The 13,123-nt window shown below is 53.7% G+C and overlaps 1 protein-coding gene across 2 annotated transcripts; it reads right to left on the bottom strand.

Moving 5' to 3' along the window:
- Positions 1-1,271: 1,271 nt before the first annotated feature.
- SSC4D (scavenger receptor cysteine rich family member with 4 domains) lies at positions 1,272-9,804 on the bottom strand (the record flags this gene model as incomplete). Of its 2 annotated transcripts, XM_081090237.1 has the most annotated exons (11): positions 1,272-1,359; positions 1,421-1,733; positions 2,371-2,448; positions 3,266-3,577; positions 3,693-3,767; positions 4,359-4,436; positions 5,748-6,062; positions 6,854-6,931; positions 7,632-7,937; positions 8,185-8,220; positions 9,639-9,804. In XM_081090237.1, 11 exons carry the CDS (start codon positions 9,802-9,804, stop codon positions 1,272-1,274), a joined length of 1,845 nt encoding a protein of 614 aa, XP_080946363.1. The 2 variants fall into 2 exon arrangements, with proteins under 2 accessions (XP_080946363.1, XP_080946364.1); XM_081090238.1 differs by lacking the exon at positions 1,272-1,359 and having other exon boundaries at positions 1,417-1,733; positions 9,639-9,801.
- Positions 9,805-13,123: the final 3,319 nt, after the last annotated feature.

Genomic DNA, 13,123 nt, shown 5'->3' with positions numbered 1-13,123 from the left:
CAACATGAGGAACTGTATTAAAGGGTCGCGGCATTAGGAGGGTTGAGAACCACTGCTCTAGAAGCTGGAAAAGGTAAGGAAAGGAATTCTCCCCTAGAGCTTCCAGAAAGAACACCACTCTTCAGACACCTTGAACTTAGTCCATTTCAGACTAGTGACCTCAAGAACTATAAGATAATCGATTTGTGTTGTTTTTAGCCACTAAGTTTTGGCCATTTGGTACAGCAGCTGTAGGAAACGAATGCAGAGCCTGCTGGCTGGACTTGTAGGGCAGAGGCTTGATGCCAGACAGCTGCTACTGGCAAGACCCCTGGGCTAAGAGAGGCTCTGGCAGGATCTGCCACTTCTCTGTGCCCCTAGGACTGCAGGTGAGGTGCCCCAAAAGCAGCCTCTGCAAAAGCCCCAATGCTGCTTTGCTCTACCTTATCTGCCTTCCTGCCCCCTCTCAATTTTTTTTTGTTCTAATGACTCCACCACCTTGCTGTGTGACCTTGATCAGACCCTTCCTTTTGCAGGACCTAGATTTCTCTATTTGTAAATGCAAAACAGGGATGGACTAGGAGACCCTCTAGAGGCCTTCCAGGCCTGATACTGAGTCAGCATCTCCAGGATGTGATGGGCCTGCAGAGAGCTCTCGGATGATGCTCTTGAACCACCCTCCATCCCCAAGCCTCCAAAAAATCTTTACCAGTCTTTCCTGCTGCCACAAACAATGCATTTGTGTCCAAACACTGACCTCGGTTAAAAGACAGGGGGGACAATGCTTTATTGACTTGGCACCTATGAATGGATGGTTATAGACCCCCACAGTTCTTTGCTATTGCAAAGTGGAGGCTCTGTGGTGGGGGCAGCATAAATCACAGATGCTGGTTCTAGCTGCAGGGAAGGGCCACTGTCCCTGCTTTGGCCCCTCCAGTCCCCTTATCCAGTCAAGCACCATCTGAGTCTGGGCCCTCATGGAACAAGCCAGGGCAATGACCCAGGTTCTTCTACAGTCCCAGGCAGGCTAAGGTAAGGGCTACAGGCTTCTCCTGTCTTCCCTCTTCTTGGGGATCCCAAGATGGGTCGGGGAAGGGAGAGACCCCATTTTCTCCTGAATCACCTGGATTGGGTTCCAGGAAGGTAGGATTAGGGGTGCTGTACCTGGAGCCCTACCAGAGAGAGAGTTAGAAGTCATTCCCTTTCCCCAGTTTTCTGTTTTGGCTGAGCAGAAAGTGGGAGCTCTCGTTGAATTGGATCCACAACAGTTGATGGGATAAAGCCAGGCCGTGCTATGCAGGACCACACCATTTGGGCAGGCTTTCTCCCAGGCAAGGGGAGGGAAGGGCTGAGTGAACTGCAGTTGTCACAGGAGGAAGGCTTCCTGGAGGAAGAGGGGCAGGCCATAGTAGGTTCCTAGAAGAGGTGGTCTGCAGGTCACAACAGCCGGCACAGAACACTGGCATCCTCGCTGTGGTCACAGTTGTGGGCATCCCAGCGGATATGAGAGCAGAGCAGAAGGGTGCTTTCGTCCCCACGGCACTTGACATTGTCCAGGAGGATAGGACCTCGGCCTGGGCCAAAGTGGGCTTCTCCAGGGGCTGCCAGAGCTTGACCACAGCCCAGCTGGTGGCACAGGACACCGGCTGCCCTCAGGTCCCAAGCATCATCACAGACAGTGCCCCACCGCTGTCCTAGGAAGAGCTCTACACGCCCCTCGCATCGATGGGCTCCATTGGCCAGACGTAGGTGCCCTGTAAGGGGACAAGGCCGGGAGCTGGAAGGTGCTGGCCCATGCCACGCCACTCCCAAGCAAGGACAGGGAAGGGGTAGAGGAGGCAAAGGGTGCTGGCATGAGACACAGCACTGCCCTGGGAGCCCCTGGACAAGGGCAGACAAATGAGATTAAAATAGGATGGACGTCAGTCAATATTCAGCCTCCAGATGGAAGAACGTGTACAAGCCTTTGTGGGGTACTCTGGGCATGTTGGGTTGCATGTCTGCTCTCTCCTTAGTCCACTGTTCATAATCCCAGTACCTCAGCTACAGGGCCACTCTCTGGAGCCCGTGCTTGTGTCTCCTGAGGTTATCATTGCCTACCCTCACCCCCTGCACTCCCCAGGCTAAAGAGTAACTTCTTTCATTTCCCGCCTCAGGAAAGGAGCCCTATCCCCTCATTTAAGCTACAGATTCCTTTAGCTTAACACCCATCTCCCTCTTTCTGAACACTATGCCTCTATTAATGAGACTTGAGACTAGCCCCAAAAGGCAAAGGTTCCAGGACATGGTAAAATCTGCTGAGCTACCTAGCCCCAGGCTGTGACCTCTCCTGATCCTGGTCCTTACTATCCTGATGCCTCTACTTCCCTCTCAGGGGTTGTGGGCACCTACCGTCCCTGGGCCGAGGAGTGGGACCCCGGGTGGTCTCAGAGCCATCCTGCTGGGCTTGCAGTCCTAGCTCCTCTGGGCCTGGCTCACCAAGGACAAAGACAAAGAGGCGGCTGTCACATTGGGGAACATGTTCCTTGAGGACAAGTCACCTCCTACCCTCGCAAGGGAAGCCTGACCTAGGGACGACAGACTTTACTGGACCCCGAAGAAGGACCTCTCCCCCCCTCCCCCCATCAGAAATGGTGATTGTACTTTTCTCACCCTGGGGCCCAAAGCAGAATCCTCTGTAGCCTACCCTTTGTGGCCAAGGCCACTTGGCCCCGGGGTTACCAAACTAGGGCGAATATATCAATTCCCAAACCAAGCAACGAACAGCGTTTTAAAATGTGTAAGACCCTGCAAACACCCCTATCTTATTGATTCCTTCCAAACGGCACGGGCTTGCTTCCAAAAGCTGATCAACTCTCCGTTTATTAGAGCTTTGGGGGTCCTTGACTCAGCAGAGCACTAACACCCCAGCCCCGCCCTTGACAGGCTTTCTGAATTCATCCCGGGTCTGGGTCTCTCACGCCCCGCCCCTCACTGCGGCAGATCGCGGGCCGGCCCCACCCCACCCTCTCACTGCAGAAGGCTCCTTCCGGCGCCGCCCGTGCAGCGCCGCGGCCATGCGCCCACGGCGGGCTCCGCCTCCCTGCGGATTGCGCGTCCTCTCCGGCCCCGCCCACGGGGCACTGCCGCAGGGAGCCGCCACGCGGGACCTCCCACGGGGCACTGCCGCAGGGAGCCGCCACGCGGCCCCGCCCACGGGGCACTGCCGCAGGGAGCCGCCACGCGCGGCCCCGCCCCACCCGCTCCACAGCACCAGCCTGCGTGCGCGACCCGGCGGCGGGCTCACCTGAGCAGAGCGCTCCCGCGTCCTCGTGGTGGCCGCAGTTGTGCTGCCCCCAGCCCAGGTGGAAGCAGTCGCTCAGGCGGACCTCCGTGCCGGCGCAGCCCACGTTGTCCAGCAGAACGGGGCCGCGGCCGTAGCCGAAGTGACCGAGGCCCGTGGCGCCCAGGGCCGGCCCGCATCCTGCCTCACGGCAGGCCACGCGCGCATCCGCGAAATCCCAATCATCGTCGCACACGGTGCCCCAGCCCCCGGCGTACATAACCTCCACGCGGCCACGGCACGGTCCCGGGCCGCCCACCAGCCGCAGCCGCCCGCCTGCAGGGCGCACAGGCCCGGGGCCAGAGGGACTGCGCTGGAGCCACCAGCTCCCAGGCAGGGCCCCAGCCCCACCTTTTCCCACCCGCCCCGGAATCCCCGCTCTGCCACTTACTTTTCTTCCCCGCGACCCAGGAGGCTGTGGTGAACAAGGCCGTCTCCCTGGAAGGCAGGGCACCAACTCTTGTGGCTGCGGAGACAGGGCCTCTAGATAGAGCATCTGAAAGGGACAAAGAGGCCTTCTGGCCTACAGCAGGGCATGGGCGCTCCTGCCGAAGTCCCCCAACTGTACCACATCGGCACCCACACTCAACCTCAACTCTACAGTCACCACCTTGATTGGTGTGGTGGGGTCCTCTGGAAACTGGATTGGAATGAACCAAATCCTATTTCCAGGCGTTATCCTAATTTCAATCCCAATGATAGTTTCAACCCTAATCGTAAATGTACTTCTATCCTTCATGCAACCTTTATCTCAAACCTCTCACAAGGCCTCTTAGTTCCCACCCTCACCACCAACCCAAATTTTACTTAAGAGCTTTGAAGAAATCGCTTACTACGTCTTCCCACCTTACTGAACTTTTCAGAGGTCTGGATTTCATCCTTGCTCTCCATCTGTTCCTCTGTCCTCTGACCCCCCTCTACCATCTGGTCAAAAGCTCTGGCCTTCTAGTCAGGCCCCTTCCTATGGATCTCAACAGCCTTCTCGATCCCCAGCCCTACTCACCTTCCCCCTACCATTATAGCCTGGGGGCTAGCAGGCTCAAGCTGGGCTCCTTACCCTCTGGCTCTGTGTGCCAGGCCCAGTCCTCTCTTGTGGCTGAGGGTGGCAGTGCTGTGAGCGTCGGGGGCCCTAGAACTAGAGCAGGAAAGAGGGGAGCAGAGTCAGAGGCTGAGGTTCTAGTTCCTGGTCAGCCTTTGGCTGTCAGGAGGATAGAAGGATTTCTCTGAAGAAGACCACAGATGGTACTTCTAGGGCTGGGGGCTTAGCCCCATCTGGGGTCCAAGGAGGTCTGCCCCACTTTGACAGTGGCCGTAATTCACTGGTGCTGTACAGGCGTACACATCGTAGTTTACACAGGACTTTCACAGACATGCTTTCCTTTCTTTCCAATGTTCTCAGAAACCCAATGTGTGTCCAAAACGGAGAGATAGAGAAGGTCTTGACCACAGGGGGAGGGCCATGCACAGTCCTGAGGGACTTGCAGAACAAGACTCGTTATCCCCATCCTACAAATAAAATAGACTAGAAAAGGCAAAGGTCATGCTTGAGACCATGCAGCAAAGTTAGCCGTGACTTTGCCAGGGCTCACTGTGTGACCACGGGTGTGGCTCTGCCTCACTGGGCCTCAGCTTTCCCACCTGGAAAGTGGAAATTATGGCCCCTGGTTTGCTGTGAGGCATGGGCAAGCATTTATAGCTTGTAGAGTGGAGTCCATTTGTAAAGTGCCATTATTGGCCCTATTATTTGGATTTGCTCAAAAAACTTCTCAAAATGGAGCGGGGCCAGGTGGGGCATTATAAGAGCATCAGGATTAAAGAGGGCTGCACTAGGTAATTCTGGGGTCATACTTGGGCTGCAATGTAGTGTTTCTGGGCAATTATAGAGTTCTATTATTTCAAAGTGTTCCATGAAGAGTACTTAGGATATGCTCGGAAATTCCTGGGGCATTCTTGGGGTACTGCTAGAGCAGGGGTTCTCAATCTTCCTAATGCCACGACCCTTTAATACAGTTCCTCATGTTGTGGTGACCCCCAATTTCATTGTTACAGATTGAACATAATTAAAGCATAGTGATTAATCACAAAAATATGTAATTATATATGTGTTTTCCGATGGTCTTAGGCGACCCCTGTGAAAGGGTCGTTGGACCCCACAAAGGGGTCGCGACCCACAGGTTGAGAACCGCTGTTCTAGAGTGTTGGTAGAACAATACTCCAGTATTACACAGCTGGGGAGCTCACCACAGAGAGCACTGACGTTTCCTGAGCCACTTCTAGAGCAGCACTGAGATATTAACAGTAATTTCGGGGCCTTTCTGGATTACTCTGGGAGACATCAAGGTAGCCACCAACCCCCCTCGCCGCCCAAGCCCCACTTAGGCTCCTCGGGTTGCTGGACCCGGCCCGGTCCCGCCCACCGGCCACGCTCCGCCCCCGGAGCCCGCACCTGTGCAGAGCGCTCCCGCGTCCTCGTGGTGGCCGCAGTTGTGCACGCCCCAGCCCAGGCTCGGGCAGGCTGCCAGGCGGGGCTCGCCGCCTTCACAGTTAACGTTGTCCAGCAGGATGTGTCCCGTGCCATAGCCGAAGAAGGCGTTAGTGGTGGCGGCCAGGGCCTCCCCGCAGCCCAGCTGGCGGCAGACCACGGTGGCGTCTGGCAGCCCCCAGTCATCGTCGCACACGGTGCCCCACAGGCCGCCGTGCAGGATCTCCACTCGGCCCTGGCAGGGGCCTGCGCCCCCCACCAGGCGCACACTGCCCTCGCCTGGTGACGATGGGGGCAGAAGAGGGGGCAAAGGGGCAAGGAGCAAATCCCACAAGGCGCTGCCTCCCATCACCTCCCTAGACCGATGCACTTCTACAATGCCCTAGGCCCGCCCCACACCCACAGCGCATGGTGTCCCGGAAGCGAAAGCCCTGGAGGAGGACTCATTCACCCCCTAGGCACTGTCTCCTCACAGCCCAGATTGGGGGTGGTTTGTGGGATCAGAGGACAGACTGGCTTTGACTGTGTCACTCCCTGCCTAACAGCAACCCTCCCTGCCTTTGTCCATGCTCTCCTGAGCGTCTAGGGTCCTGCTGCTTCCTCCTGTAAGATGCAGTGAAAGCCTTCTCGCCTGCCTAGGTGCAGCACCCACAACTCCTTCTCCAGGAAGCCCTGCCTGCTCTCTGATGGACTGGACGCTCTTCCTCCTCTGGACTTCCCTGCCTGTTACCTGTTGTGCCTCTTTTAGATTGCTTTTCATTTTCTTGTTCTACATCATTATCAGCATTTCTGTGCCTACCTGACTCTCCCATTAGATTAAGCTCTAGCGCTCACCTCTCACTTTCTCCAACCGTGTGCTGACTATTTTTAGTCATCCTACAGGAATGAATCCTCTTTCCCTATCCAGAAGGTGAGCAGCCTGAGGGGGTACAGGAGGCAGGATGGGGAGGAGGAATGACCAAACTCAACCATCAGTAATCCTTCTCTTCTCACTTAGGGTTGATATCAGAGACTGTTCTCTGGATCCCTCTCCTAAGACCCAGGTGGCCCCCCACATTGCCTTTACTTACCTCTTCCATTCTGGGTAGTTGTAGGGGGTGCCCTGCTGGTTAACACTTTCTTTGTTGGGGGTTGCGTGAGCAAGAACTCTGGAAAGGAAGGGAGGATGATAAATGGACCTGTTCTCCATCCTCACACCCACAGGTGTATAAGTAGCAGGGCATGGACCCCTAAGGTGCCTGCTCCTCAGGGCCTTTGGTCACACAAAGGATAAAAGCTGGGGATAGGAGAGGTGAAAGGGCCCCCTGGGTCCAGGAAGCAGTAGCTCTAGAGGAGTTCTTCTAGTTCTTAAAGCAGCATCACATCACCTGAGACCTTGTTAGAAAGGGAAATTCTCAGGCTCAACCCCACACCTGCAGAAGGAGAAACTGAGATGGGGCCACAGTCTGAGCCTTCCAGGGGATTTTCTTGAAAATTAAAACCACTGCTCTCAAGGTCAAAGCCTCTCAGAGGTTTCGAATGTAACTCTATGCCAAGTGAACCTGTGGCAGTGTTGACCCCAATCATCTGATTTTAAAAATGAGAAGGGGACTTTGCTGGAACAGTCAAAGTCCTACATGGAAGGAGTAATGTTGAGTTTTGACCAAAGTCACACACTGAGCTAGAAGCACCACTGGGGTCCAGGGCTCTTGGCCAGCCTGGAGCTCTTCCCCAACACCATGCAATGCAGCCACTGGCTTGGTCTTCTACATGGAACAGTGTTACCGCTGGGAAGTCCCTTCATTTATCTAGCCTTCAGCCCTGCTATCTGACACAGCCTGCCCTCCTAGGTCACAGGACTCTGCTCACCGTCACACAGGACAGCCACATCCTCGTAGTGAAAGCAGTTGTGGACTCCCCAGCCTCGGCTGCCGCACTCGCTCAGAGCAGCTTCCTGCCCACGGCAGTCCACGTTGTCCAGCAGGATGGGGCCTCGGCCCTGCCCAAAGGCAAGGGGCCTCGGCACAGGGAGCGCCAGGCCGCAGCCCAGCTGACGACATACCACATTGGCGTCCACCACGTCCCAGTCATCGTCACAAACGCTGCCCCAGGAGCCACCATGCAGGACCTCCAGACGCCCCCGGCAGCGGCTCGGACCCCCCACCAACCTCAGTTCTGTGGAGAGGGTTGAACTGGCACCTGGGGGATCCCTGGGTCCAACCTACAGGATGCCCATCTTGCCATGAAGTTATGGGAGCCTTAGGAACAGTCCCTTCTAGATCTCATTTCTCCCTTCCTATATATTGGGGAGACTGGTGCAGTCCCTTTGGGGCATCTAAAACAATAGAGGTCTTCTGTCTGAGCATCTGAGTACCTGGGGTCGGAGTAGGGGGGGTGGGGAGGAAGGAGCAGGGGCACCTACCTGGAAAAGGCAGTGGGGTGGGCTGTAGGGCACTGGCTGAAACAGAGTGGGGAGAGCATTGGCCCCCTCTTCCATCATGCCCCTCCTCTTCACTACTCCTACTTTCCCCAAGGCTGACCTCTTTCCCTGACTGTCCCAGTTGGCCTCCTTGCTTCACCCTCTCCCATTGGTCATGGAGCACCCAGAGAGAGCTGCCTAAGGCAGATCTGTTTATCCCCACTCCACTGCTAAATTTCTCAAACACTCCTCTTTTCTTATAGGAGTCCCAGCCCCTGAGCTTTCTCTACAAAGCCTTCTAGTATCTTCTGACCAGCCTCACCTTCTTAATATCCCATCCATCTTGTCTCCAGGATTTGAACCATGCAGTCTCCTCTGGTCAATCCTGCTCATTACAGCCCTCTCGAGCCTTCAAGACCCGGCTCAGAACCCCCTCCTCCAGAAAGCCCTCCTGGAGCCTTCAGCTAGAAGTGCTCTCCATTCCTTCTGAGTCACTGGGCACCACATACACTCCCCTTTCTGGGCCTCCTGCCTGGCGATGTGTCCATGCCTGTCTCAGCTTGGGGTCCCGCAGAGCCCTCTGCCCGGAGCCTGTTATTCCGCAGATGCTCAGTAGCTCTGCTTTACGTGTGTGAACTGGTTTTGGGGTTCATTGTGATTTCCCCCCAAAGATGTACCTAGATGAGTCCTTCTCCTTCAGTTCTCGTGAATGTACATTCCAGGCACTGTGCTCACTGCTCTCTGTGGCCTGGCCCACTTCATCATTAAGACAACTTATAAAGTAGGTAGGACTTTGCAGATGGGGAAACTTCAGGTTTAGTGAGGTTAGGCAACTTGCTCAAGGCCACACAGCAAAAGGTAGAACTGGGATTCCAACAGAAATCGCCACACTCGCCTTCACCTTACAATTCTGAGTACGTGGCCTGAGAGGCAGGGAGGAAGCAGGGAAACTGGCCTACCAAGGGAAATTGAAAACTCCATAATAGTCCACTTGTGCACAAGCTATTACTGTGTTTAGACACTTTCACATACATCACTTCAGAGAATCCTTACAACAATGCTCTGAGACCGGTACTGAGGTACCCATTTTACAGATGTAGAAACCGAGACTTGGTTTCTTCGTTTTTTAAGTTAAGATAGTCCCTAAGTCATTTGATTTCATTTATTCGACCAGCTGCCTTTCCAACAGCCATTAGTAAGCCCATCCCCTTTCCCTCCTTTCCTATTTCCAATGTCCCTTAACTGCCCATTCTCTGTGCACATTGATCCCTCACCTCCAGCACTGAGCCTTCCGCTTCTCCAAGTCAGACCCTTAGCTCTAATCAACCCTGGACAGATGTCGGAGATGGAAAGAATGTTGGAAACTGCCTCATTTACAAACCACCTCCCACCATAACTTTACAGCTGGGAAAACTGAGAGGAAGGGAAGTGGTTGGGGTTAAGGGGACAGCACTCACCCAGCGGCAAGAGGAGGAGGAAGGATAGGGCTGGGGGGATAGGTGCAGGTACTGTACTCCTGTCTCCAGGGCTCCACCCCCTGCTCTGATCTGGTTGGGGACCAATTGGAATTTCTGCTTCCTTGTGTGTCCAGCCAGTCGATGGCCTTTCTAATGGTTCCATCATGGAGCTGGTGAAGAAGTCACAGCAGGAACATCTGGAATTAAAAATTCCAAGTCACTTCTTCCAGCTGGAAGGTCCCAGTGAGAGCTTCAGGAGGAAGTGATATTTCCACTTGGGTTTGGCATTCTGCGTGGAGGCAGCAGGAGCAACAGCTGGGAGATGAGAAGGAAGGGAACACAGATGGAAGCTAATGAGGAGTTAGGTCTGGCTGGAGTGTGTGAAAATGAATGGTGGGAGATGAAGTTGAAAGGTTGCCTGGGTCCAAACCCAGAAATGCAATGTATCCCAAAGGGTGGTGTTGGTGCTACTGGTGGCAACCCACATAAATTTAGGGGGAGATAAATGGATATTTATGGTTTTATTTTTATTGCTTTTTTTTTTTTTTAACAATGACTTCTATTTATGGCAAAGGATCCTGGTTTTCCATTTATTGGAACAACATAAAGTTTCTCTTTAAAGTTAGTTTAAATCAGAAGAAATGAGTCAATTAAAAAATCAAGGAAATGTAGTTCCTATGACTCACAAATATGCAAAAAAATGGTGATGGTGAAGGGCTGAGAGAATAAATGCCATTTGGGATGCTCTGTCTTTTTGGGATGAGAAGCCCTTGAGGATGATTTGTTGTTGTTAAATTTTGGATTGAGGTATACAAATAAAAAAGTACTGAAGCCATAAGTGTAGAACTCAGTGAACATTTACATCACGTAACCAGCATCCCAGAAACACCCCCAGGCCTGCTTTCTTCACATACAAAACAGGGGTGGGGTGCTGGCTGAGGGGATAGTTCTGTTTTCAATATATTGAGAGTGCAGGTCCATGGGTGCCCCTCCCAGCGCACACCCCCCTCCCCCATCTCTCCCTGGCTGTGCCTCGGCCCTGGCATACAAAGAGTCTGGTTGGGGAGAGGATGAAAACCTATCTGGATGTGGGCACGGGGTTTTCAATACCCCATTCATGGGGCCTAGGACAGCCCCCAGTGGAATAATCAGCTTTTGTCCTCCCTTTGCCTGGCCTGGAGACAGCTGGGAGATGGGAGTTGAGAGCTGTGAGTAGGGGGAGCCACAGTCCAATCTTTGCTGAGGAGATCCATAGTGATGGGGGTTTGCCCCCCACTTCCTGGGCCTCAGGCCACACAACCTTCAGGCTGCTGGGACGCTTACCTCCAGGTCAGGTCAGCCCCACCCATATGAATATGGGACACCCAGTTTCTAGGGAGCCTGGCTGGGAATCCTCAAGTCACCCCACTGTATCCCCTGCCACCCCAGGCTAGGGGTGATGGAGAAGGGCTCTTGATCCTGATCCCCACTGACCTCAAGTCCCAGCTGACCCAAGAGCTCCCAGTGGGCTCTTGGAGCCTGCCTACTTCCAGCTCCAAACTTGGCCCCAAGCCTGCTTCTGCCTCACTCCCTGGGAACCTTGGTCAAAGTGAAGGTTAACCATTCCCTGCCCTGTTTGAACTTGGCTCTCTAAAGCAGTGGTCGCCAACCTTTCGGACCTCACGGACCGCCAGTGGTCCACGGACCACCGGTTGGCGACCGCTGCTCTAAAGCACTCTCGCTCCCTCCCCACCCTTCATGAGTACACCTTTTGCCCTGAACTGTCTCTTTAAGTGCAGGGCAGGCAGGCAGCATAACACAACTCCACCAGCTCCACCAACTACTACCTCCTCTGTGTGACCTCACCTTGCTAAGTAGGACTCACTGTCCTCATCTGTAAAATGGGGTTAGTAATACACTTACCTCTTACAGTTGTTGCTGGGTTAAATACGTTTATAAAAGGGGTAGCTCAGTGTCTGACGCACTGTAAGTATGGCAGCTATTCACAATCTTCCCATCTAGACTGTGAATCCTTGAAGGCAGGGACTGACTAGGTTTTATTCAATAGCAGTACCTGGCCCAGGATGGGTACACAGGAAATGTTTATTGAATGATTGAATGAAGTTTAGTGCAGCAGAATCATGGAATGAAGCAGTCAGAAGGGGTCTGGGAGATCATCAAGAACAACTCCACATCTGACAGTGGAAAACTTACCACCGATCCCCTGCTTCCCCCCCCCCCCCCCCCACCACCACCAAAAGTGAAGAATTCATACCTGGGAGAATGCTCTGGGCTCTTTCTGTCCCTTCTTCTACAATCAATCCGAGGTCAAATCACTTTTTCTGCTCCCAGAAGTTTAGGAGGGTGTAGGATCCCCCAAATGCAAATCAACACAGATCTCTCTTCCTTTCTTTCCAAAGCTGGAAGGCGAGCAGAGGCAACGTCTCTGTCCATGGAGCTGCTGGTGGCCCCAGCCTGTCCCCACCCAACCTTAGGGGCAGAGGGAGGCAAAGGGAGAGTGGAGGTGTCCTGCACAGTCTGGAGCAGCCCTAGAGAAGGGGCATCCAGGCAGAGGAGGAGCCATAAGTGGGGGGGGCTGGCTTGGGCACTCAGGGCCAGGCAGCCCCTCCTTCCCCTCCCCCCAACCCCAGGTCTCAGGTTTCAGAAATGCCTGGGTTGGTCTCCACCCCTTTGCAGGGCAGCCAAGCACCCCTGATCTCTGTGATGGCCCTGATTCAGCTCCTTAGTCCTATTGCCGGGGGAGTTCCTTTCACCAAGACCTTCCCCACAGCCCCCCTGGGGGCTTGGAAACATGGCCGCAGGGGCCAGAGTGTGCATGGTGAGTTTCCCACATAGGTGGGGTCTCTGGTTTTGCTACTGATTTTATCTTACTGTGGTTCCTCTTGAGTTCTGGTACCTTTTGGGCCTTTGTAGTTATAGGTGACAGGAAGTGTGGCATGTGGCTTATTCTATAGGTTACACCTTCAGCAAAATGCTGCACCTTCTCCCTGGAACCACAGAGCTGGAGGCCCTGCAGGGCGGTTCCCAAACCTGACTATGCATCCCATCATGCCCAAGGGCACTCTTTTTCCCATGTGTTTTTAATTTATTTTTAATTTTATTTTTTTAAAATCCTCACCCAAGGATATTTTTCCATTGATTTTTTAGAGAGAGTGAAAGAGAGGAAAAGACAGAGAGAAATATTTTTTTAATAAAGGACATTTTATTATTTATTTATTTATTTATTTATTGTTAATCCTCACTGGAGGATATTTTCCATTGATTTTTAGGGAGAGTGGAAGAGAGAGGGAAAGACAGAAACATCGATGTGAGAGAAATACATCAATTGATTGCCTCCTGTACATGCCTTGACCAGGGCCTGGGGCGGGGAGGAGCCTGCAACTGAGGTACATGCCCTTGACCAGAATCGAACCCAGGACCTTTAGGTCCACAGGCCATGGCCCTATCCACTGAGCCAAACCAGCTAGGGCCGAAGGGCACTTTTA

This window comes from Myotis nattereri (assembly GCF_964212035.1).
Source record: "Myotis nattereri genome assembly, chromosome: 4".
Taxonomy (NCBI): domain Eukaryota; kingdom Metazoa; phylum Chordata; class Mammalia; order Chiroptera; family Vespertilionidae; genus Myotis; species Myotis nattereri.
This window is presented reverse-complemented; position numbering and strand designations above follow the sequence as displayed.